The sequence below is a fragment of the Myotis daubentonii genome, chromosome 6, assembly GCF_963259705.1.
Source record: "Myotis daubentonii chromosome 6, mMyoDau2.1, whole genome shotgun sequence".
NCBI lineage: Eukaryota > Metazoa > Chordata > Mammalia > Chiroptera > Vespertilionidae > Myotis > Myotis daubentonii.
In genome coordinates, this window is record NC_081845.1 from 7,203,782 (window position 1) to 7,216,798 (window position 13,017).

Here is a 13,017-nt window from a genome sequence, read left to right on the forward strand (position 1 = left end):
CAGGGAGGAATGACGACTCATCTGGTTACCATAAAATTCATTGTTTCTTACCTCTTCTTTCTATATTTAATAGCCCCAAATGGTTATCAGGAAATTGTTCCTCTTCCTATATCTTATCAGGAGGCAATCGGGGTAAGTTTGTGGGGCAGAGATGTCCTTTAGCCTAGAGCATTAGATTTTAAGACCCACAAACTTTAGTATTGCCCGAAGTAAGTGCTAGACTTTTATCTACCTTTCTAGTCCAGAGAGGACCCACATAGCAGAGAGTGCTCGTGTGTGTGTGTGTGTGTGTGTGTGTGTGTGTGTGTGTGGTGTGTGTGGCGGGGAGGGGACAGCATCATGCTTTTCACATTCATTGTTCTAGTTAAATTGAGTTTTTATCCTTTGTGTTGGGATTGAGTTTATAGCAATCTAGTTGTTTAAAGCATTAGATGGCTATTGTTATTAGGCTACAATAGTTGAGCCAATTCCGGTAAAATTTTATTTCAGCAAAACCATTAAAACAAGTTGACCAGAAAGTTCTCTGTCCAGGAATAAAATTCCCAAGTTCTATTTGGCATACCTATTTTAATCATTATATAAGAACATTAGAATGCAATCCTGTTGGCAGTAGTATTTGGTCTGGAAAATTCCCCTAAGCTAACCCATTTAACTGCCTTTCTCTGGTACCACTGCTGGATTCTGTATTCATCAGAAGTTTTTTAGTTGCAAGGTACAGGCATGTAGGATATTCTGGGGCATTCTCTCTCTCTCTCTCTCTCTCTCTCTCTCTCTCTCTCTCTCTCGGATTTATTTCTAGAAAATGACTGCCAGTATCCCCAAGGTTGTGTCTTTATGGCTTCCATTTGGAAAGGAAGAAAGAGCCTCCATCTTCTGATATATCAAATATCAAGGAAGATTTTAATTGGTTTCTCTTGAGTCATATGGTCATCCCAGAACCTAATACTGGCTGGTAGATGAAATACTGTGGCAAAGCATCTTGATTGGCAGGCCCACTGGGATCACATGGGCTGGGAGGGTGATGGAACCCCCAAGGAAGAGTTGCTTAACCAACAGCCACACATGTGTCTAGTACAGATAAGTGGCACTGCAAGTCCTCAGGCGGTTAGTGTTTGTTCTTTTAGTTGAAGGGGAATGGGAAGGTAAGAGTCATAAAACTGAACTGGATCCCTTTGGAAACTTTAAGCTGCACCTTTAAAATCTGTCTGAGATGAGAAGATGAGGACACACTTGAAAGGTCCCTCAGGTGGGATACATGTTATATAGACAGTCGAATAGTGGAGCATAATGGGTGACTTCTTGGAGAAAAGGCACACAGTGGCACTGATGACCTGCTTTGCTTTCCCGGTAGGCTTAGATGACTGCCTGCAGCAGTACGTCCACAAGTTTGAGCGAGAGAAGATCAACGGCGAGCAGCTGCTGCGGATCGCCCATCAGGATCTTGAGGAGCTGGGTGTCACTCGAATTGGACACCAGGAGCTGGTGTTGGAGGCGGTCGACCTTCTCTGTGCACTGGTTAGTTCAGGAAAAGGTGATCTGTACCGGGGTGATGTTCTTTCGAACTTTGTTCTCATAAATCTCCATTGTTTGCCATTGAGCTTGTCATTATCTCCTTTCAAAAATATTTTCATTGATTTCAGAGAGGAAAGGAGAGGGAGATAGAAACATCAATGATAAGAGAGAATCATTGATCGGCTACCTTATGCACACCCCCTATTGGGGATTGAGACCGAAACCCGGGCATGTGTCCTGACGGGGAATGGAACCATGACTTCCTGGTTCATAGGTCGAAGCTCAACCACTGAACCACACTGGTTGGGCCATTATCTTCTTAATGATTCATTGACGTGAGCTGGAGATAATGTGAGAAGGGAAGATAAAAATCATTTTCTAAATTAAGAGTTGGCAAATGGGGCCTGTGAGTTAAATCTGATCCATGTCTATTTTTGTAAATAAAGTTTTATTGGGACACAGCCATGCCTGTTCATTTAAGCATCGTATGTGCCTGCTTTTATGTCACACGGGCAGAGTTGAGTATTTGTAACAGGGACCATGGGTCCCCCAAAGCCTAAAATACTATCTTGCCCTTTATAGGAAAAGTGTGCCTATTACCAAAAAACTCTTTTAGTCTTATTTTTAAATCTTGTGTAAAGAATAAAAAGATAGAGATAGTCCTGAAAGAAAACGTCTACTAAATTGCAACGAAAAAGGGGTTCTGATTTCCATGTCTGTTCTTGTTCCTATAGAAAGCGTTTTTATTCTGCACAGGCATTCATGATATTTAAGTAGCTGATGCCTGTGGGTGAAATAATCAACCTATCAAATGGCAGCTAAATGGGAAAAATGTGGATTTAGTTCCATTTCCCAGATGACTGGGCTTTGGCTTGACCGTGACTGAGTTCAATCCTGCCAGGTGCTGACTCTTGCATTACACCTGTGGCCGCGGGGGTGGCTCTCGGTGTGGGCTGAGAACCCCGGCACGGGCATTGTGCTTGTAGACTGGCTGCCAGGGGCTGGGGTCCATGTCTGTCTGTCCTGGTGCCGTGGAAGGGTTTGCACAGACCGGGCCGCATGCAGGCGGGGGTAGCAGTGCCCGGAACCCGAGCCAGGGGAATATACAATGACATCACCGAGGACGGCGGGAAAGAATGTGCCGCCCAGGCCGTGGCCAGCGCGGGCCGGCGCTCCGTTGATTATATAACACGCGCTGCATCGTGCGTCTTCTTTTGCTTAAAATGGACAGAGCCTTGTCTCCTGCTCGGAGATGCACCGAGCTCTTGTTTAGAGAAGTAACGGGGAAATTATTTGATAAATGAGCCGCCACGAGGGAGACGCCCTGGCTGAGCGGGGTGAGCGCTGGCCTGGGAGGCGGGCTCCCTGCCCTCTGACCCTGGCCCTGCTGCTCGCCCTTCACTCTGGGGTCTCCAGGGAAACGGGGGTGTCTGCTTCCCCTGTCTGTGCGGTCCTGTCCCCCTGGATGGGCCGTGGGCTAGCGTGTGTGTTTGCACTGCCCAGGAGATGTCGAAGAGCCCTACAACTGCATTTTTTATAATGCAGAGAAACATGTTTGAGTTCACTTTTATTATGCTTTCCGGGAACGATGCTGTTCAGTCTTCTCTGCCTTTTTTTTTTTTTTCTTGATTGATTTCAGAGAGGAAGGGAGAGGGAGAGAGAGAGAGAGAGAGAGAGAGAGAGAGAGAGAAACACCAGTGATGAGAGAATCATTGATCAGCTGCCTCCTTCCTGCACGCCCCACACTGGGGATCCGAGCTCACAACCCGGACATGTGCCCTGACCGGGAATTGAACCGTGACCTCCCGGTTCATAGGTCGACGCTCAACCCCTGAGCCACGCCGCCGGGCTCGGTTCTTTTGAACCATCTCTCTCCGCTTTGCGGTGGGGCTCGCAGGCCAGGGAAACCACCTTGAACTCCGCAGTGAGGAAGGGAAGGAGGACGGGGACTGAGGCACGCTGTGTTCAGTGAGGGCGATGATAAAAAACCCAGCTGCCTCTCCTGCTTTTCCCCTTTCCCTACCCCTTCAGCCATTAGACTGGAAGGAACAAAGTTGGACGCACGCCAGAACCCAAAGCTGTGTTTTATCTCCTACAGTTTCCTCCTCATTTCCTTTGTAGACAAAGTTCTGACCTCAGACTCCTTCTGGACATGCTTGGTGTGCAGGGCGCTCGAGGATGCATCTGACGGAGGCTCAGGGAAGCCTCGCGTGGACGTGTCATTTCTGGGCTGGGGAGGGTTTTAGAGAGTTTGACTGAAATATCATTTCATCTTGAGATCATCTCCCTTTGAAATATTCTTATGACAGTGAATATATTCATTATACTCTCGGTGTAACTCATTTACACCACGAATACGTTTGCACCCTTAACCCATTTATGCCAGCCATAAATCGGCGATCATTTTTTGCCTTGAAGAATTCGCCCCCCGGGCAGCTAGTTCATGTGTGCTTACACTTGGCCCTCGTGTCATAAAAGGGGTTTTTATGTAAACGTAGTTTGGCGGATGTTGATGTTATGATGGACAGGAAATGAATAGAATTCGAGTAAGGAAAAAACAAAGGCATCAGAACGTTTTGGAAAGAAAAGGGCATATAGAATGGATAGGAACCTAAAACAGGGAACAGCTACTGGTTAAGATTCCAAAACCTGTGAGCAGATGGCCCACAAATAGCTGGTCCTGGGGAGAGAGCGAGGAGAGAAACCGCCTTTGTGAGCATTGACCTTGGCGGGCTGGCGGGACTTAGGGGAGAGACTGGGATTATGAGACGCAATTGGGGCCACTTCCCAGGGTTGAATTCAGAGTCTGAGCCCCGTTTCCTCCTTCTACCCCAGGGCCGAGGGCAGCGGGGACAGGCTGCTCTTTCCAGTAGGGTAGCTGTTCGCCACGTGACTCTTTCAATTACGATGAAATAAAATGCAGTTCCTCAGTCGCACTAGCTACATGTCAAGTGCTCAGTAGCTCCGGTGGCTCCTGGCTACCATGTTTGGACAGTGCAGCTGGAGAACATTCTCGTTATTGGTGATAGTTCTATTGGAATATCTGGAGGGTGCAATTGAGAGTTAATAATGTGCAATTGTAACCCATTTTCTTTGCCAAATCAACCAGACCCTAGTTACCTGAAGACCAAGGCAGGGACAGATGTATTTTCTTGAGGTCGATGTAGGCTGAGAAAGTGGATAAAGTTGGAATTAGTCATGTGTTAAGGATGCCACCTACAAGTGTGATTAAGTAAAACAGCTGTAATGCATCTACCTGCCCAGGGTGTGTCTGCGCGCTCTGTACCCTTAAGATTATTCACTGGTCACCTGTTACCCACGGGGCAAATCGTTAAAAAACATTACCCTTTTCTCTGGGGAGAAATCATGCAGGAGGAATAATCTTTGCTGGCAGTTGGTTTTAACTTGATCTTTCTTATGAGCTTATTAAATGCTTTCAGGAAAACAAAGTATATTTCTTAGGTTGTAATTTAATCGATGCAACTCAATAAGCTGGTTTTGATTGTATGTCTCTGACACTCCTTAATCAAGAATGTTAGATCATGGACAGAACAAGTGGGAATGGGGAAAGAAGGTAAAAGTTGTGTTAATATCTCCCTCCCCTAGAGTGTGTACAGTGTAAGGCACAGGAAGAGTGAGCATCTGTCTGTTTTGTTTTCTCCTGTCCCGTGTGTCTCTGCCAGACCAGGAAATGGCCCGAAGGCTGACTTCGAATGGAGTGACATCTGTGTGGAGAGTTTTTAGTACACGTGTTGACTTTCGGAGGCTCGTTGCCTTTCTTGCCCAGTTTGTATTTTCTTTACCTTCAAGCAATTTCTGAAGGAGACAGGTTTTAGGGCAAAGATTGGTGAACATAATCAAATCTGTTCTGAGAAATTATTCCTTTTCTGTCTCATTGTGGGGCACTGAAGTCAATACTCCTTTCCTGGTCATGTTTCTACAGTAGAAGCTCTCTTGACCTGATACCATCAGTTTGTTTTCTTGTTACCGTGGAATGGAGTCATAGGGAAAGGAATTTCCCTGCCTTTCTTTGCTCCACCTTCCCTTTTTTAAAAAATATATTTTATTGATTTTTTACACAGAGGAAGGGAGAGAGATAGAGTTAGAAACATTGATGAGAGAGAAACACCAATCAGCTGCCCCCTACACATCTCCTACTGGGGATGTGCCCACAACCCAGGTACATGCCCCTGACCGGAATCGAACCTGGGACCTTTCAGTCCGCAGGCCGATGCTCTATCCACTGAGCCAAACTGGTTTCGGCCTTCCCTTCTTTTAAAATTATTTTTTATTATAGCTTCATCTATTCATCCTTCCAGTCTCATGGCTTGTCTTTGTTTCTTTTTTTTTGGGGGGGGGGAATAAAAAGAACCAGCAGTTAGAGTGGAAATGAAAAGAACCAGTTAATAAGAAGCTGTTATTTTAATATCAAATGTGGTAGGTTTGTAGGAGATTGAGGTTTAAAGCTTCTTGCAACACTAACATGCATTTAATCCCCTTAGAGTTCAAGAAGTAACTGCTGTGTGTAGCTGTGAAAGTTCCCAGTAACTTGTGACGGTGGTATTCAGAAAGCAGGCTTTCCTGCTTTTAGTTCAGATCGCTTGCTGTGAGTTGGCAGGCTGAGTAATTGACCGAATGAAGGGACAGTTCCTTTCAGCGATAGTCACCAGTCCTTTAGGACAAGCTGTGTCATGTGGCTCTTTATCCATTTGCTTGTGAGTCCGATTCTCTGAATTGAAAGGCCATGATGCAAGTCCATCTTTTCATTTCTGTCTTCTCTGTTCAAGGACAATTTCATATGCGAGTCTCTAGAAAAGGACACTGAGGGGAAAACGAATGAATGGAAGGTTCAGGGAGAACATTTCCATTAATACAGAGCACTCATTTTTATTATGACATTTACAGTTTATTTTTAAGGTTTGCAAGAGAGTTTTAGTTCATGGATCTGGGAGCTTTTTTCCTTTGTATTGGTACCTAACTCTTTTTCAAGATTTCTATCTAAATTAAAAATATACTTTTTATTCAGCTAGGAAGCAACATATATTGAAGCATCACATAAAAGCTAGTTAAAGTTTTCATTAAGGTAAAGCCTTGCTATTATTGTTATTACCTTTGTTCATCTTGGGATGGAAAAAAAAGAGCTCCCCGGTATATTTATGCTTTGTTTATCGTGATCTTAAGACATGGCTGTCCTGGGGCGGTAGAGATTGGGGCTGTGAGAGAGGAGGGGCTAAGGGACAGCCTGGATCAGGGGACAGAGCATTGCTCGGACCGAGAGGGCCTGCTGGCCTCTCAGAGGGTGAGGCCTGGCTGGCTAAAGGAAGCTTTGAACACAGGAGAGAACTGGCGAGTTAACCAGGTCGTCGGTTAGAGCTGGATCTAGGATCACTGGCCACTGCCCTTTTTTCTTGTCCCGTTTTCTGCGTTACCACTTTGCTCTTCCTTGGGCAGGAGGTGTGGAAGGGGGCATACCACATCGCGACCGGAAGCTTGTACCCTCAGTGCGGATGGCGCGGGTTCGAACCCCACCCCTACCACTGGTTAGCTGTGTAGCTGCAGAACTTACTGAATGTCTCTGTCCCCCAGAGAAAACATCATTTCCACCGGCACAGGCTGTTTACCTGAGATGATTCTTGTCCAGCACTCAGCCCAGTTCCTGGCACAGAGCAAGTTCAGTCCTGTGGGCCATGAGATTAGTCCCAGTGGTTAAACAGTACCACGTTCTTGCCGGGGCGACTGCTGACACAGTGTTACGTACCCCAGAAAGGTCTTCGCTTTTTGTTAAACTGATTAAACAGATGGTAATACAGAGACTCATCTCCCACCTCCTGCCAGCGTCATCTCAGATGGATGCGGTGTTTCCTGGAATTTGTTCTTTATCAGCCAGGGAGGCGAGGCAATGTTGTCATATGAAATTGATTTTTTTTAAAAGCACAAGTAAGTGGGGCATCGTTCAGAAAGAACAGAGGCTAGAAGCTCCCGAGACGGAAATTACATCTCAGGTGAATTGACATTCAGTTAGTGCTGCTCTGCTTCTGGGAGAGTCTTCTCTGATGGGAACGCAGCCCCCAGGCCCTGTTTTATTGCCTGGGCTGGACACACAGTGGTGAGCTGCGCGCACAGCCCCTGCCCTCGCTGACCTGCATCCCAGTGAGGATGGTGGCAGCAAATACGATGGTTCAGAGAGGTGACAGGTGAGGCGCCAGGGAGTGACCTGAGGGGTATTGGCAATGTCTGCAGACATTTTTGGTTGTCACAACTAGGGAGGGGGTGCTACTGCTGTCTAGTGAGTATCGGACAGCTGAACATCCTGCCGTGTACAGAATCCTCCTCCCACAACCCAAAGAGTCATCGGACTTTCAGTGTCCGTAGGACCCAGGTTGAGAACTCTGCTCTAGATAGTCCAGGAAGCCTCAAAGAAGAGCGGGGACATTTGGGCTAATTTGGACGTTAGTGAGAGGGGCCTGTCCCTGCCAAGATCTGTCCGAAGAGGATTTTGAAAGAGGAACTAGCAAGAACAAAGTCCCGGAGGCAAGAGTAGGCTGGGGGAGGGACAGTGTGGCCATTCTAGGTCAGATCAGCACTGTGGGCAAATGATAGAGGGCTTTGTGGCCATTGTAGGAGTTATTCAGGTTACTCGGTGTGCTTTTGAGTTAAGATGAGAGTTTGGAGACGGTTCATTGATTTTGCATTTTCTGCTTGATTTTATTTTCCACAGAATTATGGCCTTGAAACCGACAATATGAAGAACTTGGTTCTGAAATTGCGAGCGTCCTCCCACAACTTACAGAATTACATAAGTAGCCGGCGGAAGAGCCCAGCTTATGACGGGAACACGTCCCACAAGCCCCCCAACGAGTTCCTGACTTCTGTGGTGGAGCTCATAGGCGCGGCCAAGGCCTTGTTATCTTGGCTGGACCGGTGAGTTGCGGGTTGCTAGACGGTCCTGTGAAAGCAGGGCCCGAGGGGCACAGAGGCCTGTGCTTCGTCTTAGGAGCACGAACCGTCGTCCCCTTCCTTTGCCTCCCGCGGGGCCTCTGCAGGTGTGCTGGGTCCAACATGAGGAACTGTATTTAACAGGTGAATTGACATTCAACTGTATCTAGATCAGTCAATTCAACTGTATCTAGATCAGTGGTTCTCAACCTCCTGGCCCTTTAAATACAGTTCCTCATGTTGTGCCTCCAGGTCCCCTTTGGGACTTACTGGAAAGTGACCGGCAGGGCCACGTTAACCTCAGCCCAGAGAAGCGCGAAACTGTGCTAGCGTGTTTGCCTGACGTCAAACATTAATGACGATTTGGTCATATGAAGGCTGTTGGTTGACTTCTGAAGGGACGTTAATTCTCTTGGCTCATTTTTAATGTATTTTTTTTTTTTTTTGTCTAGCACTTCTCTCTTTCCTATTCAGATGCCTGATTTGTGTGTTTTGAGAGGAATGGTTACACAACACATAATTTAAGCCAGCCTGTTGAGGAGCCCTGCTTGTTGGCATAGTGCGGGATCCCAGTGGGGTCCCCTCCCCCACCCCCACACTTTTTAAAAGAGCATATGTTTTGCCTTCCAGGGCCCCATTTACAGGGATCACGGACTTCTCAGTCACGAAGAACAAAATCATTCAGCTGTGCTTGGACCTGACCACCACAGTCCAGAAGGTCAGTGTGTCGCTGTGGCCTCCTAACTGGTTTTTCCTCCCCTTTCTCTTTTCCCTCTTCCTCACAGGGTTATGTGCAGGTATGAGGTATCATGCTTTCTCTCTCTCCCTCCGTTTTCCCCATTAGAACTGGGGGGAGATGAAAGCCTTTATATTAGAGGCATTGAGTCAATGGTTTCTGAAAATGGAACCAAACCAGCGGCCTTTACCTCAAAGATCACCTTCTCTGATTTCAGAAAGTTGAGTGAATGGTCCTGCACTTTCTCTAAAATGTCTGAGCACTTAATTTTTTTTTTCAAATAGAAATTCTGGAGTAACTAAATTTCACTATAATCTTTGTTCTTAGTCTTCTTTTCGTTTTGACCGCTGGTGGTTGGGTTTACCAGTCAGGATGGATGAGCTAGGTTATGATGCAGTAACAAGTAATTCCCAACCTCAGAGTGCATTTCTTGATTATCTAGATCAGTGGTTCTCCACCTCCTGGCCCTTTAAATACAGTTCCTCATGTTGTGACCCAACCATAAAATTATTTTAGGCAGGATGGTCTTAGGCGACCCCTGTGAAAGGGTCGTTTGACTGCCAAAGGGGTCGTGACCCACAGGTTGAGAACCGCTGATGTAGATCCAAATGGGTCAGTTTGGGGAGCTGCTCCAGGCCCTTCACTTGAGGACATAGGCTGGCAGAATAACCAGCATCTCCTGTTTCTTGTTCCGGGCAGAGAGACCAAGGACCTGGGAGGATTGTACGCTGACGAATGTTCTGATTTGGAAACGACACGTGTCAGTTTCACCCACAACTCATGGGCCAGGCCTCGGGCCAGGAAGATTTGTATCAATCTAACTTTTAACTAGTTTCTGTGACCTGAACTTTAAAATATTTCTTATTAGACCACCAGCTTGTAAGGTCACTTCTTGTCCTATTCCCTGGCACCTAGCAGACACCGTAAAATACTTTTGAATGGAGTTGAGGCTATAAAATGTAAGGAAGAGGTTGTTCTTTTTTCATGTTTCATTTGTTTCTAAAATTCTGATTCCCCATTAGTTCCCACCGCTGATTTGACAAAAAGTAGAGCATGTGCTTTGCTCATTGCTGCCGGTGCCGTGTAACAGGTGCAGTTCTGAAGGGCCGGGCGCTTTCTTTTTGTTCCTGGAACATGGGGAGTGGAGCCTGGCTTTGAGGTCCAGTCCTGGGCAGCCATTGAACTTAAGGCACATGTGACTTCATCACTTGCTTTCCAGGCCATGTTCTTAGGAGCTCAGAACCGCTGAAGTGGCTCTGAGTTTCTGCTCTGTTTTACGATGTGTAAAGTAATCTTGACAAAGCCAGTCTGATACGACTTGCGGTACATTAATCACCCAGCCACTGAGTCCTGGCATTCGTGAGGGGGAAGACGTTTATTTCTCTGACACCTTCAGCTTTCTTTTTCTTCTCTGCTTCCCTCTCCCCACTATATTCTGCCTCCTATTTTGATTTGTAAAAGAATTTATTTGTGATCAATGAAAAGGACAGTGCAAGAGTCAAAGTTAAACATTGTAATTGGCAAATGGGAACGTTTTGCTCATGAGTGTGTCAAACAATGGTTGTTGGTGCCAATTCAGTGCCAATAGGAGTCCCCAATTTGGGGTGTGGTGAAGAAGGAAAAACTATTTAGTGTAAAACAGCTCGGTTGTGATCTAGCAGGGCTGTGAGGCAGCCCTGGGGCCAGGGCCCTCTCTGGCTAGACGGCTCTGCTCTGTGTCCTGCCGGTCTGCTGCATTCTGTGCTCCCCGCTGGTCTGCTCCCCTCCTGTCCATCCAGACATCTTTGGTGTTTCAGCTCAGCCAGGGAAACAGGGTTCAGTCATTGATGGAAAGGGCAAGTGCACTCTCCTGAGCCAGAGAGGAGCTGGCCTATATAGACAGAAGTCCCTGCCCCTGGTCTCTGATTGGCCTGTCTTCATGCAAATGAGGACTCCATATTCTCACAGTTTGATCAGTTTGCACTATCCTGATTGGTGAGAGTAAAGCTGCTCTGGTTGGTCAGAGCTGTGCAGCTTTGATTGGATGGCGAAAGCCTCAGTCCTATTGGTTGAAATAGGATTCTAGGAACTCCTTTATAAGGGCTGGCTCAGATGGCACGAACACAGTGCAGGCAGGCAGTGCAGTGCAGGCTTCTCCCTGAAGTGCCGTTTGTGTGAGAGACCCCTGTGTAGAAATGGCTGGTAGGTTCTGTTTTTTTGTTTTGTTTTGTTTGTTTTAATTTGAGCCCAGTTAGCCACCAGGAGCCCTTTTTACGAGGTATCTTCTTTCTCAGCGTTCACAGGTGCCTTTGTGTTTTATTTAAAGGGTTCTAGACTGTTGACTAATTCAGGCTGCCCTTGCTCTAGGGCAGGGAGAGGAGGAGAAAGTGATGACGTTGAAGGCTGAGGGGGCATTTGTTTTCAGGAGATGAATCTGCTTTGCCTAAGCAGGTTGGTGTTGGCGTTTGGACTGTTCCTTCCATAAATATTTATTGAACACTTACTATGTGCCTACCACTCTTCTAGGCAGGAGGAATATCAATGAATAAGCAGATAAAAAAGTCCCTGACTTTATGGAACTTACAGTCTCTGGGGGGAAAAGATAAATAAGCAAAAATATAAAGTTAGAGGAGTCCTTAGGAGGGAAGGTACCGGAAGTATTAGAGGGGAATCCTGTTTTAGGCATGTGGCTAGAGTAACCCTTACAGCGAGGAGGACATTTGGGAAATCCAGCCAGTGTGACGCTGCTTGTCTGGACCGAATGGTCTTACTGCGTCGTCTTAGGACGATGTGTTTTCCTTAGAGCCGTACAGGTGATTGTATGAGTGATGATGACGAGATCTCCCTCTGGGAGGTTGAGGTCTGGGTCCAGTTACCTCCGGAGCAGGGCGCCCACTGAGTCTCCTCCTCACGTTCACCTGGCTTTGGGGGTTTCATGACATCATGGTTTTTAAATGTCTGTTCAAATGAATGAGATAAGCTGATGTTTAAAAAAGCTGATGAGAATTTGTCTTTTAGGAGAAATTTAACCCAAATTTAAAGGATACTAGAGGTATTGTTTTGTTTGTTTGTGGTTCATTTTTTTTCTTTGTTTTCTCGTTGGTGTTTATTGAGCGTATGCTTCAGGGAAAGATAGGTTCAAACCCTGCCTCTCCCCTTAATTAGCCCTGCGACCTCAGACAAGTCACTGAAAACGTATGAGCCTCGATTTTTTCATCTGTAAAATGGAAATGCTAATATTTACCTTACCAGGTGATTTGATGAGTTTTCTACACGGTATTGTTGAGAAAAAATAAAGGGTGGGTGGGTGGGGAATTGTAATAGGAAGATAAACCGTGACCAAAATATCTTTTTAATGTATGTATATATGTATTTGGACTATATACATGCATCCAAAAAACAATACACCAATGACTATAGAAGCGCAGTGGAGAAAAACTGAGTTTACCTTAGTAGGGAGGGAAGTGGAGTGAAGCTGTCCATCTATCCTCCCAAAATTGTGATGACGTGAAAACTGGAATCACAACGGTGAGAGCCGGGAGGACAGTGGCAGGTGCTGAATTCCAGTGTGGAAAGCAATGAGACATGTAAAGCCCAAGAAAACAGTGGAAACAAGGCCAGCCCCGAAAACAGGCGAGGAGAAAGCCAGGAGGCCGTTTACTGCGTCCTGGTTGAGAATCGGTTGTGTACTGTGTCTGGCACATGTTACCACGTATACTTCTCATCAGCTGAGGCCGGTTTGATCGCCCCTGACTTCCAGAGAAAGACACAGAGGCCTGGGGAGGGGAAACAGACTCGCGGGCTCCTCAGGTAGAAAGAAGGCAGCAGAGGGAAGGGCGTGGAGGGAGGGGCCG

The 13,017-nt window shown here is 46.5% G+C and overlaps 1 protein-coding gene across 7 annotated transcripts in view; it reads left to right on the forward strand.

Moving 5' to 3' along the window:
- CNKSR3 (CNKSR family member 3) overlaps positions 1-13,017 on the forward strand; it is a 76,491-nt gene that overhangs the window by 39,557 nt on the left and 23,917 nt on the right. For 6 of the 7 annotated variants that reach the window (XM_059699994.1, XM_059699991.1, XM_059699992.1 and 3 more), the window contains 3 exons: positions 1,352-1,515; positions 8,231-8,433; positions 9,079-9,166. In XM_059699994.1, coding sequence (XP_059555977.1) covers positions 8,255-8,433; positions 9,079-9,166 — 267 coding nt within the window. In that variant the 5' untranslated portion in view covers positions 1,352-1,515; positions 8,231-8,254. The remainder of the gene's footprint in view (positions 1-1,351; positions 1,516-8,230; positions 8,434-9,078; positions 9,167-13,017) is intronic. The other variant, XM_059699996.1, reaches the window with a different exon arrangement.